Source organism: Larus michahellis, chromosome 4 (assembly GCF_964199755.1).
Source record: "Larus michahellis chromosome 4, bLarMic1.1, whole genome shotgun sequence".
Taxonomy (NCBI): Eukaryota; Metazoa; Chordata; class Aves; order Charadriiformes; family Laridae; genus Larus; species Larus michahellis.
Genome location: NC_133899.1, coordinates 26382311 through 26410033, shown reverse-complemented (window position 1 = coordinate 26410033; position 27723 = coordinate 26382311). Strand labels below are relative to the sequence as shown.

The 27723-nt window shown below is 45.7% G+C and overlaps 1 protein-coding gene across 3 annotated transcripts in view; it reads right to left on the bottom strand.

The window, feature by feature from the left end:
• Nucleotides 1-1439: 1439 nt before the first annotated feature.
• The window catches only part of MDGA2 (MAM domain containing glycosylphosphatidylinositol anchor 2), a 366795-nt gene continuing 340511 nt past the window's right edge, over nt 1440-27723 (bottom strand). For all 3 annotated transcript variants that reach the window (XM_074583599.1, XM_074583600.1, XM_074583601.1), the window contains exons 12-17: nt 25688-25708; nt 21019-21174; nt 19763-19921; nt 15061-15191; nt 9392-9497; nt 1440-8614 (exon numbers count right to left, since the gene is read on the bottom strand). In XM_074583599.1, coding sequence (XP_074439700.1) covers nt 8526-8614; nt 9392-9497; nt 15061-15191; nt 19763-19921; nt 21019-21174; nt 25688-25708 — 662 coding nt within the window. In that variant the 3' untranslated portion in view covers nt 1440-8525. The remainder of the gene's footprint in view (nt 8615-9391; nt 9498-15060; nt 15192-19762; nt 19922-21018; nt 21175-25687; nt 25709-27723) is intronic.

Below are 27723 nucleotides of genomic sequence, written 5' to 3'. Positions count from 1 at the left end.
AGTGCCTGTAGTGGAGGTCACCGGAGAGTAAGACTTGTCTGGAAACTCTGAGTTTTATCTTGTGAATTAATTTGAACACGTGCTTAGAAGCTGACAGCTGACAGTCACAAATCTAATCAAGAAAATGACGGAGGCAACCACCATAACTGAAAAGGGCAAAGAAATGTCAGCATTTGCAAAACGTAACAAGAAGCAAAGTATGTATGTAGATCGTAGTCTCGTTTCACCTACAATAAAAATAGACTTCTAATTTTGAAGGGCTGTAAAAAAGTTTATCTCCACACAGACCAACGCAACGCAGCTGCAGAAGGAACCCCAGCGAGGGCTCCCTCTTCGGTGCTGGTTTGCCCTTTGTGCATTCATTTCTCCAGCAGCGTGCCATGGACACACAGCACGGGCAAATCGGAGAGCAGCACTTTATCCAAACACCAGAGAAGTCTAATGGTCTACTTAGGCCTTTTCAAATTATGTGGTAGCTAGCCAGTGAAAATCCGGAGCCTTCGCATTCTTAAATGAGCTGATACCATACTTCAGGGAGAAATAACTCTTCTAATTCTTCATGTTACAGTGCTCTGGAAACCCCTTGATTAAAAGTGTGCCTAGTTGTGCTGTACAAGTCCAGAGATGGTGATAGCTCCTGGCCCCAAACTGCAGTCTCAATAGAAGACAAGAAACAAATACCCACATCACACCTGCAGCGGGGAATGGGCATCAACCCCCATGATTGTTGAGGTCCAAATGGGCAACCTCCACGTTGGACCTCAGAGCCACTGACCTTGACAAACCCGGACCTGTCATGCAGTAAGATGCAGGTTGGATCTGGAGGTGCTTTGCTACACCAGAGCAGTACACAAAGGCAGGTATGCACAGCTGGATAGCTATGCGTGCCCATCACGTCTATACCCACATAGCTGGCATGGGGAGGAGTGCTCTGAAAGGTCCTGCTCTGGCATGGCGCACACATCTTCATGCAGGCTTCTCTTGTTTTGCTTCCCAGGGATTGTGTGGGTGTTATGGAAAGTCAACGAAATGGACTTCAACCCTCAACTGTCTGTATGGCTGGGTTAAACCTTCTTACTCTGCTGGCACCAAGCAAGGGATGGAACGGCCCCAGTAGAGAAGAGGGTGGCACGGCCTCTTCATGGTCTAATCAAAACCGTTCAGTACCTAGCAAGAGGTGGAGGGATGGGATGGGGAGAGACAGGCCTTCTCAGGAAGGCAGGGACCCATCAAGCACGAAATATTGCCCACCAAACCCAGTCCCTCCCGACCGCCCTCTGCTCTTCACCGCAGTGGATCTGGGGGCAGGAGCAAAGGCAGCATGCAGCCAAAGAGGACAAGACAGAAAATACTGCTGGCAATTGAAAAGGTAACCAAAAATACTGAGTGATTTCTTTTTTCTTTATAAAATGTACATAAAGAACATATACCCTTCGAGGTAAAAGTGAGACCAGTTTGTAATTTAACCAGATACATCAACAACAATGACAAAAAATAAATGTACAGTGGGTGTGCTAGTAAAATAAGAGACCAAGTTTTGGCTATATACAATATTTGAGATCATTAAAATGTAATAATCATTATATATACATTAAATACATACAATTACAGCTATTTATATAATATTTACACACACAAACACACAGATTTTTTCCCTTTGCAGTTGGTAGTGTGCAAGCAGAAGCGCATCTGATCTTTCCTGAGAAGGTGCTGAGGCTGCTAATTCTTACTCGCAGTGACATGCGTGTCTCCAATCTCTTTTGTGGTCAAATCTTTCACAAACGATTCAATGGATTTGCAGTCGCGGTTGTTGCAGTGTTCCTGTTTCTGCCCTATGGGCAGAGGACTGCAAACCTCCAGCCTGCGGAAGGCGAAGACTTGTTGCATGCAAAGATCCTGGATCCTGAGGAATCGGTGGTGATGTTTCTCCTGTTGCCAGCCATGACCTTAGCTGTGAGCAAAGCTACATGAATATTAATTTTCCAAGCACTTGCCAACATTCAAGTCTCTTTCTCAATGGAAAAAAATGTACAGAGAATAGAAATGGAAGGAAATTTATGGCAAATCACCTGTCACAGGTCCCTGGTAAGCTCTGATAAGGTGACACTCAACCTGATCACGTCATACAAAGAACCAGCTAGGGGAGACCATGTTAGGTGAGGTCACCAGACGCATGGAGACGCACCTACAGGGGGAACGCAAACATAATCCTCCTATTTATGTTTCCTGTCAGGCGTCCAACACAGAGTTTTAATCAAAGTACTAGAGTTGCTCTCATTAAGTCACAAAACGTGGCGAATGACTGGGAGCTCATTGCTGAACTTGGATGTTTTGGGGTGTTTGAGGAGGGGCACACAGGGAGGAGGGATTTGCTTCCCACATGGACAGTGTCATGGTGTTCTCTGATGACTTGACTGGTTTGTTCTCACTTGAGTAGTCCCGTTATGACACAACTATTTCCTGAGAGATATGGGTAAGATCATAGTTTATTAAAGGAAAATCTCAGTGTCACCACTGAAACCTCTGAAAGACTTGCCCTCCAGAAGCGCTCAAGTGTAAGTGGGGTGACATCTTCACAGACTGTGGATGTGGTTTTTTGTGGGGGGTAAATAAAACATCCTTCCCATAATAGAAAGCTCATAGTACAAGCTCCCTAATATGACAGATGCAAAGGAAAACTATGTTGTATTTTGGTATGTCACACCAGGATGTACTATCCCAAGTACCCTGTGTTTGGGTTAATAATAGCTCCTAGTTTTTAACATATATCTTTTCTAACCCAGAGATACTCCGGCGTCGCCAAAAACAGCCAAAAGGGGGGCCTGAAGGTGGTCTGAGGGTACAGAGCAGAAGGAGCTTAACAACAGAAAGAGAGGAAAATATGTTTTAAGGTTACTGGCACGGGAACAAATGACTCTAAACTGGCCATGAACACATTTACACTGGACAAGAATGGGGGTGGCAAACCACCCAGCAGCGAGGTTTTGCAACCGCCTTTTGAGCAGCGTAAGGGGCAAAAATCAAACGCATCCTCCCTCTTCTACCTTTTAATGGGTTTTAAGACTGATGAATTTGTGAGCAGGGGCACGGTGGGTGGTCGCCGGCAGCAGGATCGCCCAGCACGTCCCTCCCCAGCACGAGTCCCGCAGAGCACCTTCCCTTACCAGGGCACGTTCCCATGGGATCTATGGGGTGACACTGGGTTTGAGGTTTAGGGAAAAATGACACAAAAATTCCGAAGACCGACGGTCCCAGGACTGCAGGATTGCATGAGCTGTGGGTCGCTAAGCTCCTTTGCACGAAGGAAAATCAAATGGTTAGTACCCGCTGGTTTAATTCCTCCTGTGCTGCTGAGATGGGGCAACCGTAAATGAGGGAGCACGCTCCTGTGGCGTTGCTTTGTTGGGAAGAAAAAAAATCAGAAATGTAATAATAACCTTTTTTATAGCTTTTTATAGTTTCATGGGAAAATACAACAATTAATCCAGATGGCACCCAATCTCTTTACTAGCATATATAGGCAGAGAGTGCTTAAAATACCAAACTGTATCTTTTTTATTGAGCTGCTCTAGAAAGCCATTCTTCTGATGGATCACAGTTCTTCTCAGGGAGGAAGAGAGTTTCAATTACCCTTTGATACATGAAAAAACATTACTAGCGAATAAACCCTCCAAAAGTAAAACCAGGTAAGCCTCTTCCAATAAGGGTGGAAAAAAATTGGATCATTCTGACTAAACTACTCACTACAAAGGGATTTCACTGACCTTACAAGGCAATAAAAGAGAAACCAAACTTGAACAAAAAGCTGATGTTTTAACTGATTAACTCTGTTTTAAAGTTTGGGGATCCTAATTGCCCCCAAAAGCTGTTCAAACTAAATGACACCATTTACACCAGTGATTCAAGTGCTGGGTGTCAAGAAGGAAACTGCTCCGGCATCGGTGGAGGTCGGTCCCTGCGCGTGGGGCTTGCAGCCGCTCAGGGACTGGCAGCTGTAGCTCCATCTCTTTTGGGTGAACCAGCAGTTCCTCCCCAAAATGTAAGAGGAAATTTCACATTTCTAAGGATTTCTGTGGGCCTGACAGTAGCACACCCTTAGATAACAATCTCCAAAAACTGGCTGATACGAGATGAGCCCAGTGTAAAGATCCTCCACTAGTTAACGCCTTCATCACATAAGCCATCACCACTTTGATGGGCTCTCAAGGACCTGCTCCTGCCTTCAAATCGTAATTGTCCATTTGTAGCGTGATTTGTAATGTGTTTGCCGCCTTTTAGTCTATGCTCTTTTATCCTTCCTTGAGTCTCATCCAGGATTCAAGCCTGGCTGGAGAAGTGGTGCGTTGGTAGCACAGCGAGATCAAAGTACCTGGTAATTGTATGTGGGATTTCACATTCAAACTATGTGCTTTGGGACAGAAATGAACTTGGGTTGCTTTGTTGGAGGCAACGAAAGGGGAGCACTCTCATAACATCCTTATTCCCCCCAAGCATTCTGAGGAAGGATTTAAAACAACCGGAAAGTTAACCATGGGCTCCACCTACCTCTGCCTTGGAACACCCAGCTCGCTCCCACAGCCACCCCCACAGAAACCATGGCCCCTGATCCCAGCAGCCAAGTGTCGTGGCTGCTGCCAAGTCCACATTTGCACAATTATGCGTTTGATGTCCAATTTAAAAATCCATCAGAAACATCACTAGACTGGTTACCCACGAACTGAATCATAGCGTTTACTAGATTTCATAGAAAAGCCGCCAGTTCAAACTCCCTTTGTCTGATTGTCAGTCCAGAGATTTTACAAATACTACATCCATTTTCACACCAGGCTGAAAAAGAAAATTAAAAAAAAAAAATCAAGACTAGAAAATACATAGCTCAGTTTGTACTTCTTGCTCATGGCCCAGACAAAGTAAAATCCCATTGCCTTCTCGGTGGTTTACACTGGGAATGTAAAGGAAGATAACACCACTCCTAAATTAATACCTGAAAGAGAAAAACAGCTTTTCTTAGCACCTTCTTCTGCACCCAAGAGAGCAGTGTAAAACTGAAATAGGCATGGGAAATACATTTCCTTTCGCACAAAGGTCTGGGCTTTTCAGGACAAACAGATTATCCTGCCCCGAAAGAAGGACGACTGCGGTCTTTGGCTGTCAGTTGAAAACCTTTATCAAATACTCAACACGGTCCTCGACCGAGGGAAAGAAAAATCAAAATGCAAAGAGGAAACAGGGATTTCAGTTTGCAGTCTTAGCTTGGCACCTAAACAAGCAAGCATGTTCTCCGTTCCAGCATCTTCAGGCTGTCTCTGTCACAGCTGCCCGAGCTCGAGAGGACATTGCAGGCCGCTTTCCAAGTCTTCCCTTCCCGCGGAGTCCCCCGGCATGCCGCCGCCAGCCCCACAGCCCCAGCTCTGCCCAGCACTTCGAAGATGCTTCTCCTGGCTTGTGCTGACCAACGGGCCTCCAAATTTCACTTTACTTTGAGTCTATTTTTGGAAGGGATAAATTCGAGGGAAACATAGGAAAATATTTTAAAGGAAAAGAACCATTTCACATTTTACTTCAAAGCGATCGACAGATGGCCGTTCTTTTTTTTTTTTTCCATATTCCCTGTTTCATCTGTTCAGGACAGTGAAATCGGGTGTCATAAAACACAGCAGAATGAGGTCTGTCATCAGCTTAGCGCGGCGAAGTGGTGCCGGTCGCCGAGCGGTGGGGGCCTCATGCAGCACCGACTGCGGCACCAGCCCGACTCCAGCCCGGAGCATCGTGGCAGCTGCTGCTGACTGGAAAATGAGCAAAAAAGGAGCCGCCCAGATCGCACGATGGTCAGAGACGGGATAGGAAATGTAACAGGAGAGTCTCTTGCCAAAACCCCCCGCGCATCCACTTCTGGCAGGGCTCCTCAGCAGCCTTGGGCGAGGCCAGCCCCTCCGACGACAGTCACGCCAAAAAAGCCCACAGAGGAGCCTCTCGGACGATCGCGCAGTTCTGTGGCTTTCAGGAGAGATCAGCAGGAGGAGACATGTGACATTTTGGGTTCCACAAATCCTGAATTATGAGACACACCAACCTCCTACGCAAAAAATCTGCGTCAAGGTCTCACCATACCTGACCTGGTCCTCCATCCACAATTTAAATCCAGTGCTTGCCAGCGGGAAATCTGCCTTTTTTTTTTTTTTTTTTTTTTTTTTTTTTTTAAAGCTGTCAAACCTCACAGTCTATCCAGACTCAAGAGCTTCCACCGTCTTCGGAGCAGCCTTCCCGCCGCGGTGCGGGGGATGATTATGGACACCGCCAACCGCCTACAAACCAGGGACCCGGCAGCATCCTCGGAACGCTCCAGCCCCCGAGCATGACCAGTATGGACCATTAAGTCTTCAGACACCACCAGTTTACCAGGGGAAAAACCAAGCCATCCCAGTTGCACCCATCCTGGGCACGTTGCTCAACAAACACACGTACCACTTGGCATACCTTACCTGGAAAGAGGCTTTATTGAACATAGCTGTAAAATTATCTCTTCAGTTGAATTACTGAATTTGCACAAACATTTCTCTACAGAATAAAAAAAATCAAGCCTTGTCATTGTTTTACTGCATCTCGTTGTGCTTTTTATACTCATATTTGCAAATATTATACTCGTTTGTTTGTTTTCGTGTTTGTACTCCAATTACTTGCATATCAGGTTTTCTTTTAATCCTAGGGTGTTGAGAGAACACAGAATAATAATAATAATAATTATAATAATTATAATAATAATACTCTTCTTTAGACAAAAGTCTTTTTTTTTTTTTTTTTGAAATGAAGTTAAAATCTGAGATAATTTAAGGAAAAAGGTCTTCAAATTGTCATAACCAACTGTAAGGGAACTTTACAACGCAGTGGAAAACCGGCTGGCTAACGGTAGGTGTTCGGGTAGCTCAAAACCATTTGTACAGCTTTTATATTTTATTTTTTTTTCTCGTTGTTGTAAAAGTGGATTTTTTTTTTTATTTTTTATTTTTTATTTTTTTTTTATTTCGCTACAATAACAAAATAATCTTTCGCGATCTGCTCAGAGTCTGGCTGCGGGGCAGGGGCATGGCACCCTGGGTGGTCGGCGGGCGCCAAGTCTGCAGGGAGCTCTGGGCTTTGGTGGTGTCTCGGTCGGCGCCGCCGTCCCCTGCGCGCGCCTCCCCGTCCCGCCGGGGCCGGCTGCCTTGCCAATGGAGGTCAGAGTAAGAAAAATCACTTCTGTGTGAAGTTCTACCACCTTCTGCGCTAAGTGTATCTTAACAACCTTTTTCCTCTGGTTGACCCACTTGATAACCTGAAAAAACAACAACAACAACAAAAAAAAAAAAAAGAGAGTGCTGCTCCCATTTCCAGGACCAACGGAAGCTATTTTCTAATGGATAATAAGCTGAAAGGCCATGGCTGTCTGGAAGGTTAAACAACAAACATCTCATCCGAAAGGGCTTACGCAGCAGCTTAGGTCCATCCATCTCCAGAAGCGGCTTCGTCTCCTTGCCTGCAGTCTGCACACCCAGGCTCCGTAGTTTGTTTAGAAAATAGTTTGCACAAACCACATTTTAGCAGTGCAAGCTTCTGGGTTGAAACTATTATTCTCATTTTTTTTTATTATTTTTTTTTTTATCTTTTTATCTTTATTTTTTAAATCAGGCTTGTTTCATTGAAGGCACTTGGTTTCCATGGCAATTTATAAAAGTCGGTGGTTTGGTTTCTTCACTTCATTAGAACAGATGACTTAGTCGGGGAGGGGAGAGGGGTGTTCGAGTGGCCGCAAGCAAACTCCAATAAGCCTGTGTAATATGTAAGCCCAGGTCGCACATCCTGGATAGTAATGCATGCAAAAGGAGACAGCATACAGTTATCAAGCATAGCCATGAGAAATGAAACAGAAATGTCTTAAAACAGCTCTGATTTAGGGTTATTCTCTAGGGGAGGTGACAGCCAAAGTAGAAAGGGCCTACATTTATTTAACCCTATACTAAAAACCTTCTTGAAGGGAAAATGAATGCCAGCTCTTCACATACCCTGTTTACAGTGAGGTGTTTCTCTCTCTCTCTCTGCTTTTGTTTTTATTTCCTCTCTCTCTCCTTCCTTTTTTTTTTTTTTTGGCAGGCCATTAGGTTTCCATGGTAACAAGCAAACTATTCATTTGAAACAAAACCAGCCATGACTTTGTGCTTTGACAAGGGTTTCTATAGCTCTTTTCCGAGAGTTCAACCAGACGATGCTGTATTCATTATTGACCACAAAAGCACCTGAAGGTCTCTTCCTTACTTAGGCCAGATCTCGTTCTCACGTGTGGTTCATAGTGAGTTACACTCCTGTGATGCCTTTTATGTCCCCAGTGCTTTTTAATTAACTTTTTTTTTTATTTATTTATGTATTTATTTAACTTTTGAGTCAGTCAGTGGAGGAATCTTTGGTAGTTTGTTTTTAAATGTCCATTTTACAAAGACTCTTTCTTCATGCCAGTGCCTGGTGAATCTTTTGTAGCCTCTGCCAGGATAAGGTCACCTCTGATGACTTAAGACAGACATGAGGATGATAACTGGGATAAGTCGTATATGCGCTAATGTCCCAACAGCACCTGATCGTAAATCTACAAAAAGGGGGGAAAAAGGTAGAATTAAAGAGCTGCCCAGACACAGTCAGCATCGCTACAAGGCTCAGAAGATAAAAGGCTCGGCCACCGTAACCCGTCCTGCACACCAACGCCGAGGCAGCCAGGGAAGGCAACGGGCTGGAGGACAACGGGGTTGGCGATAACTCGGTGTCACACCAAGTGCCGCCAACCTTCTCTGGCAGAGCCCCGGTCTCTGCAGGGACAGTGCTCTGCAAGGTCACCTCCTACAAAGAGGGGACGAGAACAGCACTCGCCAAACGAAGGAGGCAGGAGACGTTGGGATGAAGAACCACCTGGCTGCGTGGTTTAGGTCTGTATTGTAATGCACACGTGGGGGTGGAGGGATGAAACAAGGTCCACGGGGAATCCCAACACTGTTATTCATTAATTTCATATTGTTTGGACCGCCTGAACGTTTTTTTTTTTTAACATTGCTTTATCTGTCTGCCCTTCTCGAAACCTGGCCGCCCAGCCCAGCCCCGCCACAGAGAGCAGCCCCCCGCCCTCCCCTCTGCCGAACACCCACCGGCCTTTCACTCACAAGGCTGCTAAACCAGCATCGCCCTAGCTGAACAACAACAACGTTTTGACTCCTGAGCTTGCTTCCAAGGAAAACTTTTCACTTTAAGCCTCTCCATCTGAACCGAATAATACATTGTTCTCCTGGAGACAATCCGTTTCAGAAGGAGTCTCAAATTTATAACCACGAGAAGCAATTTGCTCACCCCGCCCCAGTATGGAAGAGCCACTTACTGTTGGCCGGTTGGTCTGATTTCATACACTCTCCTTCCACAATTGACACATCATCAATAGCAATATCACCTTCGATGCCAGGGCCCCGGATCCCTTCAAAAATGAGCTGGAAAAAAAATAAAGAACAAGCAGATCAGAGGGTGACAAATGGAAAATGTTCAGCTGCATTTTGTGCGTCATTAAACGACATGGATGGGCTTGGAACAAGGTACATGTGCAGAAAAGCGCAACCGAGTTCACACATACTAGTAAGGTGAACACAGAGGGTGTGTGACCTGTGGAGGCTTTTGCATTTCAAAATGGGCTGAAAAATAGCAGATCTGCTCATCATCTGCCTAGTTGTCTTCCTGGTGTCTCCAGGTCAGCTTTGCCACTAACTGTAACGTGTGTATTTATGCGAGTACGGAATTGCTGCAGCAAAGAGCAGGATTAAACGGAGGAAAAGTTTTAAAGAGATTTGGGGTGTTTCTTCCCAGAAACTCCTGCCACCTGAAGCGAACAGCAGAGGCACAACTTGAAGAACAGCATCTGCAAGGTGTTGGAGGACCGAGCATCTACTCAACCACAGACGGCATGAAAAGACACAGGAGCCAGAAAAACTCCACAGTAACATGAGGTTTCTGGCTCTTGAAGGTAGGCCCAACCAGTCCCTCCCACCTCATCTCCCACACTGGACTCACTCATCTGCGCCCCGGTGGCACCTCCCTGATGGCAGGAGGAGGAGAGGAGATGCCATCCTGCAACCTTCCCCTAGCCCATCAAAGCTTGGGAGAAACCTTTCAGTAGCCAGGCTGGTGTTCCTTCACCCATAACGCAAAGGCTGAATTTATCTCAAGGGGCTGGAAAGGGACTACCTGTGATTCATAGAATTGTAGAATGGTTTGGGTTGGAAGGGATCTTAAAGATCACCTAGTTCCTGCCCCATGGGCAGGGACACCTCCCACCAGACCAGGTTGCTCCAAGCCCCGTCCAGCCTGGCCTTGAACACCTCCAGGGATGGGGCAGCCACAGCTTCTCTGGGCAACCTGGGCCAGGGGCTCACCGCCCTCACAGTAATTTGAATCCCCTGAAGTGCCGTGGGGATTTCCTGCGATCACGTTGGTGGATTTTAACCTCCAAGATCTCCTGCTGCAGCAAGAATTGAGGAGAGTGACAGCCCCGCTTCTCTTCTGGCCCTTTTAGTTGCTCATCATCATGTCTAGAAGCTTTGATCCCTTCTAGGATTGGTTTTATATTTGTCAGAGAACATTGCGATGTGTTTTATCACAGAGAGGGTCACGGTAGAGATTTTATTCCTCTTTAAGGCTTTAACCTCTGCTAAATGGATGCCGGTGATTTTGAGGCATCTTGAAATCACATTTCTATTAATCCCCCTCTGTCAAATATTCCTAGTCTGAAACCCCAATGGCTACAGCTGGGAGAGGAGACGGTGCCTGTGTGGAGATGAATGGCTCGTTGCAAGGTCGGTAATATTATTTGCCATAATGTTTGCTATTAGCCATGGATTACTACTGTACTAAAGAAACAAAGTTATCCGCTCTCCTTCCCCAAAGCTGATGTGATGTTGTTCTGCCATACTGCTGCTTAATTAGCTTTGCCAAAGAGTGGACTCGTTCTGCGTTGCGAGAAATTTATTCACTAGAAAACTTCAAAGTCTTTCTAAAAAGATGAAGGAATTATGTAAGGAATATATTTCCCAAGCAGCACCATTTGCACAGTTATCTCTCCTTTCCCTTCCCCCCCCCGCCACCCTCAGTCCTTTTAAGTATTTTTGGTTAACTTGGATGACAAGTTTTTTAACTTTAATCTGCAACAATATATGCATGAAATTCAATGAATTTTATAAGGGCGTGCTGTGGCGCTAATGGAGACGTTAACTCTTGGGGGTAGAGTCAATTTGAAAAAAAAAAAATTAATTCCATCTGGAGCAAAATACTTAAATTACTCTTCATAATGATCTAACTGCATCAGGGAGATGTCTGGGGCACTCAGATGGGCTCTCTCTTGTCATTGATTTCAGCAGGACACAGATCCAAGCCTCTTTTTTTGGCAGCTTCCGACATTTCTTCGCTCATTAATGCAGTTTAACCAGAGCTGCTCATTTGAAATGGATACCTTTCATTATAAATGACGAGTAAACGCTCAGGGCAGTGGAAGATGACCCTGGAGATCGCGGGGGTTGGTAGCTGGTCCAGCTGGATGCGTATCACTCAAGGACCGTATCACAACGGTGCGTGATGCCACCAGACATCGCATCGCACCGGCAATTCTCCACTCCGCCGTCCCGCGGAGGGCACGTCCCTCAACCTTGGCCACAGACACATCTCGTCTCCTTCCTTTTCCTAAGGCTGAGCATCCCCGGTAGGTGCCTGACCCTGCAGCCATAAGCTGGCAACATAAAGCACGTATTTATAGCCCGCCCGGTGTGTCCTAAGCCAGGTGGTAAGGTCTGTGCTGGGAGCACTAAATAAACGTGGAAGCTCTGCATTTGGAGCAGGAGACTCCGCCAGTATTTTATTGAAGCGCGACACCGTAGGTTAATTACTATAACAAGGTGGATATTAATGCAACAGGGAACTGTAATTGGGAAAACAGTAAGTTTTTCCATAATTTACCCTGTTGTCTGAAAACAGTGTCTCAAGTAATTATCCCTCTGACAATTTTTCGACTCTACCTCTGATGGTGGAAAGTGTTCAGCTCGAGAGGAAAGTGTCTTCTCTTCTCCCCCAAAGTACAGCTTGCCCTCCTGCTCCTTTGGCAGCAGGCACGTCACCAGCCAATGGAGTTTAAAGTCAAATCTTTCCTGATAATGAAAAAACACTGTTTCCCGACAAAAGGACTCTACACAAATACAACGGCCAGCATTTAATTAAAATTTGCATTTGGCAATGCGCTTTATGGGCCTCAGAGAGGGGTTGTTGTTAGCCAGCTTGGCCACATGCTCAGAACAAATCACCGCAGATGAGTGTTGGCATGGCACGGAGCACGATCCAGCCTGCAGCTCACAGCGATTGGCAGGAGGTGCCAGATGATCAGAATTCCCTATCAGTACCCCCGCAAAACCTATTATCTGCATGTCCGCGGCTTTACAAAGCTGTTAAAAATACTGCATTTAGCTGAAGAATAGAGGGACGCAGCAAAGGCCACTCTGCTCCCTTGACAGGGGAAGTGGAAATTAGCCCCCGCAGTGCCACCAGAGTTACCCCCAGTGCCTCCGGGGGATTCAGCTTGTGCTTCCTCAGCCACATTTCAGGCAGACTTTACCTTCTGGCCAGTCTCCTAGTAAGTAGAGAGGAGCCTCATGAATGTCCCCAGCCGGACAGGGTGATGACAAGGGTGTAAACCCTTACACTTGCTGTAGGGGGCTGAAAATCTCAGCTGTCCGTCAGAGTCATTTACTTCAGGGCAGATCAGTCCCTCTTTTGCAAAAAATGTCTTTGACACAAGGAGGTGCCAAGGAAAGCATGGCTCTAGGCAGGTGGCTCCTGCTCAACTCTGAACTAAATTGACACCCTGTGGGATGCCAGCACGCAATGCATCACTTCCACGTGCCCTCTTTATCTGTGTTTCCTCTTTAAAAATACTTAATAAGTGAATATCTGACTAAGATGGCTTTTATGCAAAGCTTTTTCTGATTCCAAGCACGGTAGTCCTCTCAGTTCTTCATGACTGAAGCTTTGTTATATATCTCTGGGACTGGGAAGGTATAAAACAAATCTGGGCTGCACTTTTACTCCTATAAATTAACCTATAAAAAGTTTTAATTTCTGTGTCAGTGTACTGTTTTACTGTGAAGATTCACTTCAATTCACTCTCCTTAAATTTAACTGGGAGGTTTATATTCTTTTCTACTTAGACTCCTAAATGGAAAATAAAGTTTGTTTGATGCTGCTAAAAGTGTAATTTAAGGTTCCAACCACTCTGACATTTATTTGTTATATTTGTGCGGAGCTTCACGGCTTTACATTCAGTTTATGCTGCAGCCTTTAAACATGAGCAATGTAAAAGGTGAAAAACAGCCAAGCAGAGGAGCTTCCACTTTGTGTACCAGCTGGTGGCCCCAGCGCAGGTGGTTTCGAAGCAATGCGAGCGAGGAGCACCAGTAGCAGAGGTGACCCCCGTAACTTTTCTGAAAGCAGTGGGGCCCCGCGCAAGGGCTTGATGCTCAGATTCCACGGTGGAAGCAGCAGCCTGGGTACCGGAGCTGCTGCCTGCTCTGCCCGTGCCTCACCACGGCTGCCCCGTGCAAGGCAGGCTCCCCAGCTTGCCCTTCCACCCAAGCCCATGCCATCCTCTCCATACTGATGAGGTGAGCCCAGGTTTGCACCCCATCACCCTCCTCCACTCCTCTCCATTGCTGGTGCCAAATCCTTTGTACCTCTTGGCCCAGAGCTGATGTCCTTGTCCTTCTCCTGCTTCTGCTAAAGCCTGGCCAGGTCTCAGGAATCCCTCTCAGACACAACTGCGATCCCTTCGCTTTCAACTTCCCCAGTTGAAGTTGAACTCCCTCTACCAGTCCATTTGTTATGTTCAGACACTAAATCCCCTTCACTGTTCAGGCTTTTTGGGTTTACCCTGACTTCAACACAAAGCTCACCCGCTCTGACCAGCTCCCTTCTACTCGGCCCCACGCTCTCAGTGCACTTTATCACTCGTATCCCTCTTCTCTGCACTCCTCCTCCCCAGTTCTGCCACTTTGTTCCGCTCAAACATCATGTAACGCTATTCTTCACATATCCCTCTCCTTCAGTTTTCCTCTAATCTCCCCCTACGCAACACTTCTGCGATCACCTATGCCAAATCATTTCTGTCATTGCCTCTTGCGCGTGGAAATAAAACCAAGGGGTCAGGACCAGTAATTATCCATAGAGTAAATCCCAATCTGCACGTTTAAGATAGCAGTTTTGACTCGCCCCCCCCTCCCCAGGGGACCGGGAGGTTGCAGGCAGGGGACAGAGGAGCCTGGAGGCCACCGCACTGCAGGGCACAGCGTGTGACTCCTGCCTTCCCCGCCGATGCTCCCAGCCTCAGCCACGGGGACGGCTCACTCGCGGCAGCTGCCTTTTTGGGTCTATTCCAGCTACAAACCGCTCGCAGCGTGAATGAGAACTGCCCACACTAGTCTGTCAGCATCTCACTGTCAAAGCAAAACGGAAACGTGTGAAAAACTGTCACAACTCACGTAACTTGCGCAGCTCTGCCGTACCAGGAGCTCTGGGACCTTTCAGCAAAGACCCCAAGATCATTATTCCTTTTGCTGCGGAAAACCCGTGTATTTCAAGAGACCTCTAACACAGGCACTACAATGTGGATGCTAAACATTTTTTCACCGGAAGGAATTACGTATTCCAGTTGCTAATCTGAAATAAAAAGATGTTTTATGTCGTCTAACAGCATCTTCTGAAAACTGAAAGACATTTTGTCTTCAAGCAAAGAGCTGCTGTTCTGCCGTTAAAGCGTGCACTATTAAGCTCTACGGTGCTCACCTATTTACAGCAAGGAGAGCAATTATCTGTCCATAAAGCAGCTTTCAGCGCTGAAATGAAGCTGTGAAATCCTGTGTCAGAAGGAAAGGGTCAGCGTACACGGGTCCCCCCTTCCAAAACCCGAACATTCTCTTTCCCGGCGTGCGGTGCTTGTGCACCACGAAGCGATGCAGAAGCCATTACCTGAAATGAAGTCGGGGGGTTTATATTAACGCGAGCTTGGTTCCAGTGCTGTCCCTTATTTCCACTTGAAGACCACAACGGGTTCTCTATCGCCGTCTGCCCTTTCAACCGCAGGTAAACGTTCAAGCTTCCTAGAAGAGAGGTGGAGAACTGGAATTGATCAGGCGCTCTGACGGAGCAGAGATGCCGGGCTGGGCACAGCATGGCTCCCCGGCTCATTCCGCACGGGCCTCCTCTGGGTCTGGGTGGACGTGGAGAGCTTCTTGTCGTAAATTGAAAAACTTTTAAGCTTGGGAACACCGTGACCTGGTGACGTGAATTCTCAGCAGAGGCAAACCGAGCGTGCAGGGAGCGCAGGCAGCGCGATTGCACCCATGGCTCCCTGCAGCTCCGGAGGGAGATGAGGCTTCCCAGGGGGAGATGGGCAAAAAAGAGGTTGCTTTAGTGCAAAGAAGGCATTTATAACCTCCTAACTCAAGGATAAATAAGCAACTTGATTGCCTTATGCTCTCGTTTATAAAGACTGTCCAACTTCTAATGGAGTGCCTTAGAGCCTGGCAAATCCATCTCAGAGATAGACGTGATGCCCTTACTACCACTAAGAGTATCTTTGAAGGACAACCTAGTCCTCTCAGGTCAAATAACCTTGGAAAAGTTGTCCCTCACTGTGCAGAAACACCCCACAGCCCTGGCTCTTTCCCCACCAACAACCATTAAGTTACTGGTTCCAGCACAGACATTATTTCCAATAGGTAACGGATTGTCTGCATTTGGCAGCCCTTCTCTCCCATTAACATCCCTGCTTTAGACCACGAATGGGAGCCAGACTGCCTTGGTGCACCACGAGACAGCAAACGCACCCACTTCACTGAATTACTGAACTGTAGGGTTCGGTAATTCCCATAGTTTGGAGATTTTGTCCCTTCTTGCTCACCGCTGTTAACCTGCAGAGGTGTGGGGCAGTGGTGTCTCTTTGCACTATATAAATCAATGCATTTGTCTTCCTTGGAGAAAGTTCAGACAGTCAAGCTCACGCAAGACCACTTTTTTTTAGGGAGCTTGGAATGGCAGCTGGGAAGCTCATACAAATTACATTCGCAATGAAACCCCTCAGATCTGAGGCAGCTGCACGGTGACTCAGCTCCTGTTGATAAAAAGTTCTTATTTCGTGCAACGGCCAAACTCAGTGCCTTGAAAAACGTAAGGCTAAACGTGTAATGGAGCAGCAAATATTCTCATCATGGCTATTTCACCAGGGTGCCCAGGATGAGGCCATACATCGCCTTTGAAGGAGGTGGGGGAAGCGATGCTCGCCGGAGCGCCCGGCCGGCACCGTGTCTCCCACCTGCCTCCCGCCGCAGCACGGTATTTTCCCCACGCAGGGGAGGCTGCAGAAGCAGCACAAAGGAAACGCGGCTTCCAACAAGGGTAGTCTGTCTCTGCCCGCACGCACGCTGCCGGGTAAAACAGAAAAGACCTGGAAGAGAAAGGGCTCGCAAGGAGGGGAGCGCTCGGGAGGGTTCCCTGCAGCCCCAGCAATACGTCTCAGGGCTGCTCACAGCAAGCGCTGCTCAGCCCCGGCCCTCTCCCATCAACGGCAGCGGCTCCTGGGCAAGGTTTATACTGTCCGGCTTAAACGGTTCTCCCTTCCTTCCCATCTGCTTCTCTCCAAGACCCTTTTTTTTTCAACAACCGCGTTGGGTCTGTGGTCTGAAAAAAGGCAGGGTCTTAGACAAGACTACCTAAAGTTAGAAAACAGAGTTATATACAATGTTATTTTTCTAAAAGACAAAAAGCAATGCTCGTATCAAGCAAGGGATGAATTACTGGCTAATTGTTTCGCCTGTCTGTGCAGGGGGATCCCGCCCATGCTGCTGGGCTGTTTGAAATAACTGAACAATTTAGGTATCAAAAGCATGTAATTCCATCACTGCTGAGGCTACAGAGATTTAAGATTGTTCATAGCACACTCAGCCTCTCTGTGTCACATAATTTCTTCCAATTAATAGCAGAATGATAGCAATCTTACTTAAAATAGAAAATAGCCATTACTGTACCAGATATGCCCAGCACGTTGGTTAGTATGGATGTACCTGCCTGACCCTCATTGCTAGATATGCCCCAAAACGTCGCTGAAAACTTAACTAATGACGCCTGCAGCAGATGCTCCTCCTGGAAATTCTGCCAGTAAGGCTTTGGAAAAGTTCCACGGCTTTTGCAAAGGTGATGCCGGGGAGGGAGGGTGGGCTGGCTAAAGGGTTCACACTGAGGGGTGTCCAGCAAGAATTCATCTACAAACTCTTCCAAACTCCGGACAAATGGGTAACGAAGTGACTCTTGAGGAGGAGACAGAGAGTAACTACTGTGAATTACGGAATGAAGTTTCCTCTCTGACAGATCCTGCCAAGAGAGCGCAGGGCGCTGCGGAGACGTCGCCACCTCCAGCCCTGGGGTGACATTTTGAGTGCTCATCACCATGCGGACACAAACAGCTTTCACAGTGTGCTCCGACAGCATCTTTTGCCTCCACTTTTTGTTCTGTGCTGGCTCGCTAATGATAAGAAAAATTATTGTTCTTGGAGCGTCAATTAGAAATGCCCCATTTTGGGGTGTAGATGGAAAAATTGGAAATATAGATTGTTTTAAAAGATGGTGACAGCTATAAGGGATCTACAGCCTCTTTCTGTCTCAACGTAGAGACACAATAAGGATGGTGACTCTTCACTCTCTTGTTCCCCAACAACGGCTCATTGTTTGCTGCAAATTAAGTAACGGGAACTTCTATTTCTCTTTTAAGTTTTAAGAGATAATCTGCCTTCTCCTTTTGAAGGATGGGGAGCTAAGTGCGTGCGCCTTCCCTGGCAGCCAGCATTCACAGAGCGAGCTCCGTGCGATCTGTCAGGAATTACAACCAGACTTGCAAGTAAGAGCCATCTATTTCAGGTAAAGAAACACTTTATCTTTCTGAATCTCGCTGCCATGGCATGGGACGCAGCTCCCTGTTTATCTCGTCGGAGCGGTGCCACAGCGTAAGTGCTCATCTCAGATCTGTGCTCTGCAAAGACTCCCCAGTACCTCTCCTTATCGCTACAGACCTTTTCCGCCTCTTCTCCAGAGACACCAAAGACCCAAACAGCGGGCACAGATGCCGAGCTGGATAAACGGGAAGGTTTACAACTGGATAATTTTGAACATCAGCTAAAATGATGGTACCTAATGTCAAGCATTGGAACAGGCTGCCCAGGGCAGTGGTGGAGTCGCCATCCCTGGAGGAATTTAAAAGCCAGGCAGACGTGGTGCTGAGGGACATGGGGTAGTGGGGGTTAACATTAAAGAACATTTAACATTAAAGAAGAAAAATGGTATCGAGCAATTTTGGTTTTTGGCAACTAGGTGTCCACACTGCCATGAACAAATTCTATGTAACTATGCTCATTAATCACCATTGCCCCATCTTCACCTGTGAGTCAGCTCCTTCATCAGCTGACATTATACATGTCAATTCAAAAAATAAACGTCAATAAGAAAGGGCAATCTCAGCAAAGAAGGTCAGAACACAGACACTTGCTGATAAGGTAGACCAAAAAAAAAAAAAAATAATAAAAATCGCACCAACTGCAGCCTCTGTGGCGGTTTTTCTTATACTTTATCCCAACCCTAAGCTATTCCAGAAAAACTCTTTGACTCTTCGTGTTCGTAACTTTGCTCTTCACTGTCATATAGCAGAAACAGTCTTATGGGGCAGTTTATATTTTTTCTGCTTAGCATGGCATGGCTCAATCGCTCCCCTCCGATACAGAGCCAAGCTCCCGCTGCACCGTGGAGCCGGGAGAATCCGGCCCTGGGGCTGCATTCGGGTCCTCAGCAGCGCAGAGACAACTTGACAAAACCACGGGAACTTGTCTGCTCTGTTTAAAACCTGAACTCTGCCTGGTGGCAGCCAAAGGTTTCCCGAAACAACCACCAGAACGCACTGTGAGGATGTGCTTGCCCTTGAAATATATATAAAAATGCATCAAGTGAGGTCAGCTTGGCACTGGAATGCCTCTTGAGACACTGGTAAGCACTGAGCACCCCACAGGGATTTATGTGATTTAGAAAATTGGGCTGTCTGTCGTTTATACTTTCACATTTTCCCACACCTTTTTTTCATACCGCTCAAAGAAATCGAACATGTGCGCTGAAAGAGCCATGACTGAAAACAGACATACAGGTACACCTTGAAAATAGATACCCCCGCAGCTTGCGAGCCAATTGTTTGTGATTTTTACAAAGGAACCGTGTGCTTCTGTGTCGCACACAGGCTGTGCCACTCCAGCCGCCGGCACCTGAGGAGCGTCTGCTGCTCGTCGCTTGATCCTGAACCTAGCGAGGAGCGGCTCAAAGCTCTGTGTTATTTTCAGGCAAAGTCCTTGCAAACGTCACCTTTTCTGTTTCCACACTCTAAAGTTCCCACGCTCGAAACCTCACGCGTGCACGAAACACTTCCCATCCATGAGAGGGGCTCCCGCTAGCGTGCTGATTAGTGGAAAACACATTTTTACAGCAATTAGGACGCTATCAGGCACCTCTCTTGCCAGCTTTGGTGGCAACTGGCCCTGCGGGTGTTGGCAGTGCTCCCATGCTTTTGTTTCGTGCAAGAGGACATTTCTCCTGCTGTTTCTCCCAAAATGAAAAGACAAGGTCATTGGCTTTCTCTCACCTATGTGCTGTCCATACATGTGATAGTAGAAGCTGAAGCAATAAGCTGTGTTCGTAGCTCCGTAGGGATTTTTTGGAGCGACACTGAAAACAGGACTAACAAGTCTGGCCTTTTCTCCTTCCAGCCTGGGGCGGGATGTCTCGATGTACATGTAGAACCCTAGGGAAAGTCCAAACGGAAATTGTCAGGTTGCAGTCCTCAACATCCAACACGTGTGTACGAACAGGAAGACACCAGAGCTATCAAGCATCTTGATTCATTTTGCACACTCATCTGGCATCACCATGGTTTCTGGGACATATTTCCCCTGCGTTAAGCCCATGTGTTTTCCACAACTGCTTCAAAGACATGTTTTCTACCGAGACTAAAATCAGGCCCAGCAGGTCAGTGCTCGTCAACAACTTCAAATCGATGTAATGTTGTATAAGCACAAGAAAAAAAATCTTTATGATGGGGTTCAGCCTTCATTCTCAAGGTTGCAATTTGTTCCTATAAACAGTGAGCGGGGAGGACTTTTAAAATAAAGGGAAAATATCTCGACGTAAACCTTTCAAGGAACATTTTCAACTGGCCACGTCAATCACATGTTTGACAAAAGAAGACAATATTAAATTATTCTGATCCTGGCCTGTGCCAACAAGAGAGATAATACTTACTTAATCCAACTAAGCAAATACAATGCAGTATGTTTTTTTCCCCTTTGGTAGTGCAAGCAGGGGGCATACAATAAAATAGCGTTGAGTTACTGCAGTGCTTGATAAATCCAGGACAACACGTCTGACTTTTCAAATGCAAATATACACCGCAGTCAGGATGGCACGCTTCTGTTAAGCGGGGTAGCAGATTGAGAATTACACATTTTAGCAACACCCAAAGTAAAAACGGGGCAACAAAATTTCTCATTGTGACTCTCTGAGAGAGTCCAGGTTAGAATTTAAATGACATAAAGAAGACTATTTCAAGATGTACCAGGATATTTCCCCACTAGATGGTGACGTGAAAGCAATCGCTTTGAAAATGGCACAATAGAAACAACACAAGATGGTTAATGGCACCGTTAGCGGGTTGTGCTTTGGGACCAGCCACACGCCTCAGCACTGGCAATTTCTTTTTGAAGTCCTTGAAATACGCTTATTCTTGGTATGATCGGGAAAAACGACACTGCTGGCAGAACTGGCTGTCCAGGAGAGGGCCCTCAGCCCAAGGGAGCAGCAGAGCTCCCAGTGCCGGGGAGCAGGCACTCTGCTAGAGCTTACCTTCCTTGGAGCCCGTCCGATCTGCGTTTGGCCCCGTGTTCGGGGTATATTTTGTGTCTCTAGTGGCAGTGCTTTGTTTTGTCCAGTCGAAATTGTCCGTGTCATCTTGAGTGAAAAGGCAAATGTTACCGTCCTCAAACCCACAGTGGAACTCTCCTGCCAACGCAGCAAATGAGCAGAAATTTAGGTGCGGAAACTATTCATCCTATGCTTGTTTGTCAAAGTACTTGTTAATTATACCAAACACGTTGTGGGACGATGCTTATTAAGGGCACTGGAAAATAGACATATATTTATTTTATGTCAGTTTCCAGTGTTTAGTCTAGTTTTTCTTTTGCAGTAACCTCAACGAAAAAAAAATCAGGGTCATCAATCTGTGTTGGTGTTACTTGAAATTATATGCAAATCTTATTGTATAGCTCCTCCTCACACACTGACAGGGATACAATTGCCCTTAGAGACTTTGCCTCTTCTTACCCAGCTAGCGTTTCTAAAAAGCTGAGAGGAACAGGCAGCACGTCCGTAAAACATGGGAAAAAAGTGAGAGGTGGGTTGTTTTGGTTTAGAGATAAGAACATTAGGGAAAAGAGGACAGCAGCTTTTCAGAATGGAAACATTATCTCCAAGTGACATCTAAACTGTTCTTGGTTTTCAGTAGGGATGGGAAAGCAAGTAACGGCCAAAATAAGAGCGAAGGAGCTCTAGGGCGAAGAAAATCTCTAAAAATCAGGACAGTGAAGCACATGAATGGATTGCTGAGGAAGAGAACTGAGTCCCCATCACTGGATTATAATAACCAGTTAGACAAATACCTGGGAGGAAGGTTTAGGTCTATCTGAACAAGGCAGGACAGGTGATTTTACCACGTCCTGAAGACATCTCCTAGACTACCACTAAGACTTCTGTTATGTACTTGAGGTCAAGTGGTAAAAGCTTGGGGCTAAAGAATAAAACTGCCAAGAACCCCAGGGACGATCATTGGGATTCTCTCCTTTGTGAAACAGAGGTGCGTGAGACACACAAGTGCAGTGATCCCACCTGCCAGGTGATGGTGGGACGAGCAAGTCCTACCGTCAGGCATTTAGGAACCAAAACAAATCCAAACCTCAAGGTTCAGTTTTCACGTCACAACAGAATAAGGCCCCATGTAGTAAAATGTGCAAAAGCTTAATTTTATGCACACGAACACTTCCCGCTGAGTTTACTCTTCCAGCAAAGTCAATTGATTTATCTGAGAAAACAAGCAAATCTCTCGTCTCTAGGGAGAAGGCAGCTGTCTGCACACTGTGTCAGCACGGCCTTCTTTATAGGCGCGCGATTTATATTCATTGTTATGAGGAACTCTTAACACCAGGCGTCATGGGATTATTCACCTGAGTTAAATTGAGAAGGTATATAAATGTTTGCAGGTTTGGGGTTTTGGTGAACTATAAATCCACTTAAGCCACTGGAGCTTCAGTGTAAATCAGTGAAGACAGAGGGGCCTGGAGCTTAGCTTGGATATGTACTGCTAAGCAAGGATGCTGGTCTGCAGCTTATTTAAAATCAGGTACTACTGCAGACTGCAAAAGCAGGCTTGAAAAATTCATTCCAAACCACAAGGCACTTTCCAAGTCTTCCTCATTCTGCTACTGCCCATCCAAAGAGCAACACAAACTGCACCCTCTCCACAACAGTCAGCATAACCCCCTTTTTTTTTAATCCCTGAGTTATAAAATGAGTTTATCACAAAAATGCAGTCCATAGAAACTTCCTTGGCTATTAGCACCTCAAGTCGATTGACTTGATTTCTCAATAAATCCATCAACTTTATTAGAGGCTCCAAGAGAATTCATTTCCTAAACCACGGTTCTCATAACCACCGGCATGAAGGGGAGCCAATTTCAGGACCTTGCACCTCAGTTTGCCTCTGGAAGCAAGGCCTTCTGAATCCAGAATTTGGAATGCCGAAGTGGCAATATAGAAAGCCATTCAATGGAGGAGCACCATCGCGAGCACTGCAGAGAAGGAACACGAGCAGAGGCCTGATTGTGGTTCTTCTTGAGAGATGAGCAAATCAAAGAACGAGGCCACAAGGAATACACATGCATAAATTACACCCAAAATCCTTTGACAGAGAAGCAAGTCAATAGATGCAGTCGGACACTTCCATCCTTATCCCAAAGACCAGGAAGATAATGCAAAGACCCTGACAAAGCTCTTGAAAGACACAAGGACTCGAATGAAGCACTCTGAGCAAAATGCCAGATGTGCCTCTCATCTCCAAGAACACCTTTTATACGATTTGAGCTCCCAATTTGCTTGGTTTACACTATACTCTGTGCGTTTGACTTCCACCTCCACTCATGCAAACCTTTTCTATAGCAAAACCGGCGCTGCTTCTACCCAACGTGATAAAATGAAAGGGCAAAACAGTAACTAGAGGAGAAAAGTTCTGAGTACCAGATCCAGTCCTGCAGCAAAGTGAATTAACACAAAGCATTTTCAGCCACTCAGCAGTTTCTAACATGGCCCCTCCAGTACCTTAAGAGCTGCACTTGCATGTCGCATCATGCCCTCAGAGCTTCATTAAGAAATTCCACATCAGCAGAACAAAGGATTTTTCTTCAAGTTTAAAAAAAAATAAAAATATATATATATATATATATTTTCAGGCCAGAAGAAAAAAGGTAAGTAAAAGTTTGCCATTTATTTAATAGGGAAACACTGGTTTCACGTGGGACTGCCATTTGGAATACATTGGGAAAGGTTAGTGCTAAATATTCTTGGCACTAAACGCTTCTTATAAAATGGCAGAAGAATAAAAACGGGAAATAGTTCCCCAGGGTTAGCTCGGTATTTTTCTTAGACAAGAAGTAGGAGCATTTAAATAGGTCTGGATGGTCCTGACCTGTCCGTTAACGGGGCTGAGTGCAGGGGGAACGGCCGGCCCTTCCCAAGCACCCATGGGTGCTCCTGCTCATGACAACCCTCACGCCACTACGGTCTGCTGAAAGCACCCACAACGGTGCCAATTACTATTAAAGATAGTGGTCAATTTTTGTCAAAGCACATGCCAGCTCTGGAAGTGGATTCAGGTTATTAATAATTTCATTGCCAATTAGGGCAAAATCTGAAACTGTTCTCAAGGTGAAACACTCTTCATTGTAGTATGAATTACTGTCATCTGTTTCCATAAAATTCAAGTTTAATACGACTCTCTAACATCTAATCTCTTCCATTATACAGGTTTAACACCTAGTTGCACTAATTGACAGAAAATCCTTACGGTTTAAATTAAATGGTTTCTATTATACATTACAAAATAAAATGTAGATCTGAGGCTACATCTCCGTGTTTAAGGCATTCAGTACTACTTGCACTGCAGACGCCTTATAAAAAGGAAGGACTTATGGAATGTGATTATTCCAGAAATGAAGCAGGAACAACGGGACTTCAGTTTCCAATACAGGTGTCTTGTCCCAGTTGAATACAGCTCTTACTCTTCATTCACAATGATGTAAATATAATCAGAATTGAGCCCAACAGGTTTAGAAAAAAAACGAACTTGGTTGATGTTACATAGTCTACTTCATCATCCATTCTGCCTTTTCAGTGAAATACAATGAGATTGTAGAAAGAACCGATAATTATGAGATTGAATTTTTATGGAAGACAGAATTTCTTTTCTCCGGCTTACTGGTTTGAACCCATTTGCAGACCAAGGTTTCTTCCCTGTCCAAAGGTTTGGGAAAGGTCTTTGGGGAAAAAAGCACACCAAGATTCTACCACCTCTTCGCTCATCTGAAATAAATTACACCGGGTACCCTACAGTTCTGGTAGGCAAACTTCCCATCGCCACCAGTGCAGAGCAAGGCAGGCCTAGAAGGCAGATGAAGGGAACGGTGGACAAGTTGCCAGAGACACCCTTGGTCCCTTGAGCTGCACAATCCCCATCACAAGGGCAATTTGGATGCCACATGCACTGTACTGTGTGCCTAAGAGAGCCGTTGATTTTAACCGAGACATAGAGATATTTGGAAAATCAGACAATTTCAGATCTGAAAATCATAGACGACCACAGCGTGAAGCACTTGGGATGGCAATGAATTTTTTTCTTAACATCGTAGAGTATATATTTAATATATTAATTAGCAAGGGTCTCATCTGCTGCTCCTTTAAGTCAAAGGGAGTGGTTCCTTCAGCTCCCGCGAGCTTTGAACTAAGCCCTGATTAATTATTAACGCATTGCACAAGATCTTCCACAGATAAGTTTAAAACGTTCAGAAAGGCTTAGCCGTTGTGTGTGAGGGATGGAGAGAGAGGCTGCTCGCGCAGCCCCGTGCTGTTTTCTTGCCCAATTATGGCTGCACTACAGCAGCGATAATGGCAGACAGGATCCCATTCCCTTTATTTTTTTGCATATGTTATGAAAAGCAAGAGTAATGGCAGAATATGTTCCCACAGCAAAACATTCATGCGCTGTGGTGTGGAAGAAAACCATGAAGTAGATGTGGGGAACCTTTATCCACCAGCCCATCTTGCACACAAAACTAAGGCGGTGCCTGCAATCCACGGGCTGCAACTGAAAGCGAAATACTTATAATTTACTTCTTCACTGTAAGGGACAATGGGTTCAAGGACAATTCTTCATACACATAAAAGCTAAAAAAGATAAAGAAATACTTACGTAGATGTGGATTTACTGGAGCTGGAAGACAGAGCAAAAATAGTATTAGCACAAAGAAGAATTTCTAATTCATCAATATTTAGATGATCCTCAATTTCCTCCCCCTTAAGACATTGATCACGGCTCCTACACCAAGACGGCCAGCAAAGCCTTCCTTTTTGAGCAAATTTGGTGGCACACTGGCAATCCAAAGGCAACGATTTCAGTGGGAAACGACAGCCTCTCCCACCCACGATGTGTACGCTCCATCACTAGCACCGCCAGCCTGGGGAACAAGGTGCTGTAATTAAGCACCGAACCTAGATTATTGGCGCTGATATTGTAAGGATGGGGAGAGCTGCACAGCAAAACTCCAGGGTCATGCCTTTGTACAGGAACCCAACAAAAACTACAGAAAAGGTGAATTCATCAAAAGCGGAGGTTCTGCATTGGACCTTACTCGTCACTTACAATTCCCTTTTAGTCAAGAATACTTCACATAATGAATTCCCCTTCTACTCAAGGAATAATACTACCCTTCAATTTAAAATGCCTGGGTACATATGAGTCTTAAGAAAAATACAGCACTTGCGTTCTTCTTAGAAATGCCAATTTCCCTTTCAAATAGCAGCGAACATAAGCACAGCAAGTTCGTGAGAAGAAACTGGAGCTCATTAGACCCAGAGACACAACCAAGAAAACGCACGAGAGTCTTCTGGCACATAAACCCTTTTCCAGGGAGGATATACTTTAAAGAAATTTAAGAAGAGGACAAAGGAAGGTGAGATTTGCTGTCCTAAAAAGCTTCCAGCTGGAGGAGCCACATTCAGTGACCAGCACAGGGACCCGCCAGCGCGGCTGCGTCCGAGATGCTGCTCTCCTGGGCTCTGCTCTCAGGGACAGAGGAGCAGTGCAGCATCCCACCTCTCCGCACCCCACCTCTGTCTGCTCCCCGCCCCACGGCAGGAGCAGCCCGTGCTGACCCCTCAGCTTGGGAGGCATCAAAAATAATGTTGCCAACACTGCAGAGAACCTTGAGATAACTATGCTAAAAAAAATAATATTACTTCTGTCTGTTCTTATATGGGTCTGTGCAATGCCCTGCTTGACACGGCAGGACCACTGGGTACTGGAAATCTTGGGGGAAACTGATAAAACTGGCACTCTTATTTCACAGACCCTTGGCAAAATTACAAAAACCTCTACATTCATAATTCTTTAATATTGAAGTTCACCTACTTAATACCTTAATAGGATGAAACAGAACGAAAGTCAAATCTTGATGGTGCCTACAGGTATCTTAACCATGGGAATGGCTACGCGGGTTTAGGTCCGGAGTGACCTGGACAATGCTAAACAGGGGAAATGGGGGTTGAATGAGAAATTAGTCCGCAGTTCTGTGCTACCTGTTTGCAGAAGGGTAAATTTGAGGATGGATGATTCGGGGAACAGGGCCCTTCTTACCCTTAACACATGTGAGAAACAGAAGGATGCTCAGCTCAGAGTTGGAACTGCATGTTATTAACCGAAAATTTGAGATCAAATTTTATCTCCAAAGAATGGGTGCATCTGGCAATGCCAGACTTCTGAAGGAGTGCTGCTCTGTGTTTTCTTGCTGCCCTTCCCACGCCACGTTTACAGACATGAACCCCCAGCCACAGATTCTACGTAGCTCTAGATGCAATCTGAAGTTTTCAAGACAGCTTTAAATTAGCAACTCTGCCATTTCATCTTGCCTTCACTGCAACAAACGAACAGTGACTTGCCCCAGTGCAATCTCCTAAAGAAACGTAGTCATTACATTATATTAGATAACCTCATAGCTTTTACCAACAAATTACCTTTCCTTCTCCAAAAAACATTCATTTTGTGAAAACCTTGACTGACTGAACTTGGAATTAGCTGAAATTGCTGAGAACTACATTTACTGATGCTTGGTTTGCAACTAAACGTACGGGCTTTTATGGAAACTATCATCAGTGTGTAACCTTGAGTCATCCTATTCAGATTGTTCACAGCTGAGCAAAAAAGGCTTCTTGCCAAGCCAGCTTCGGTTC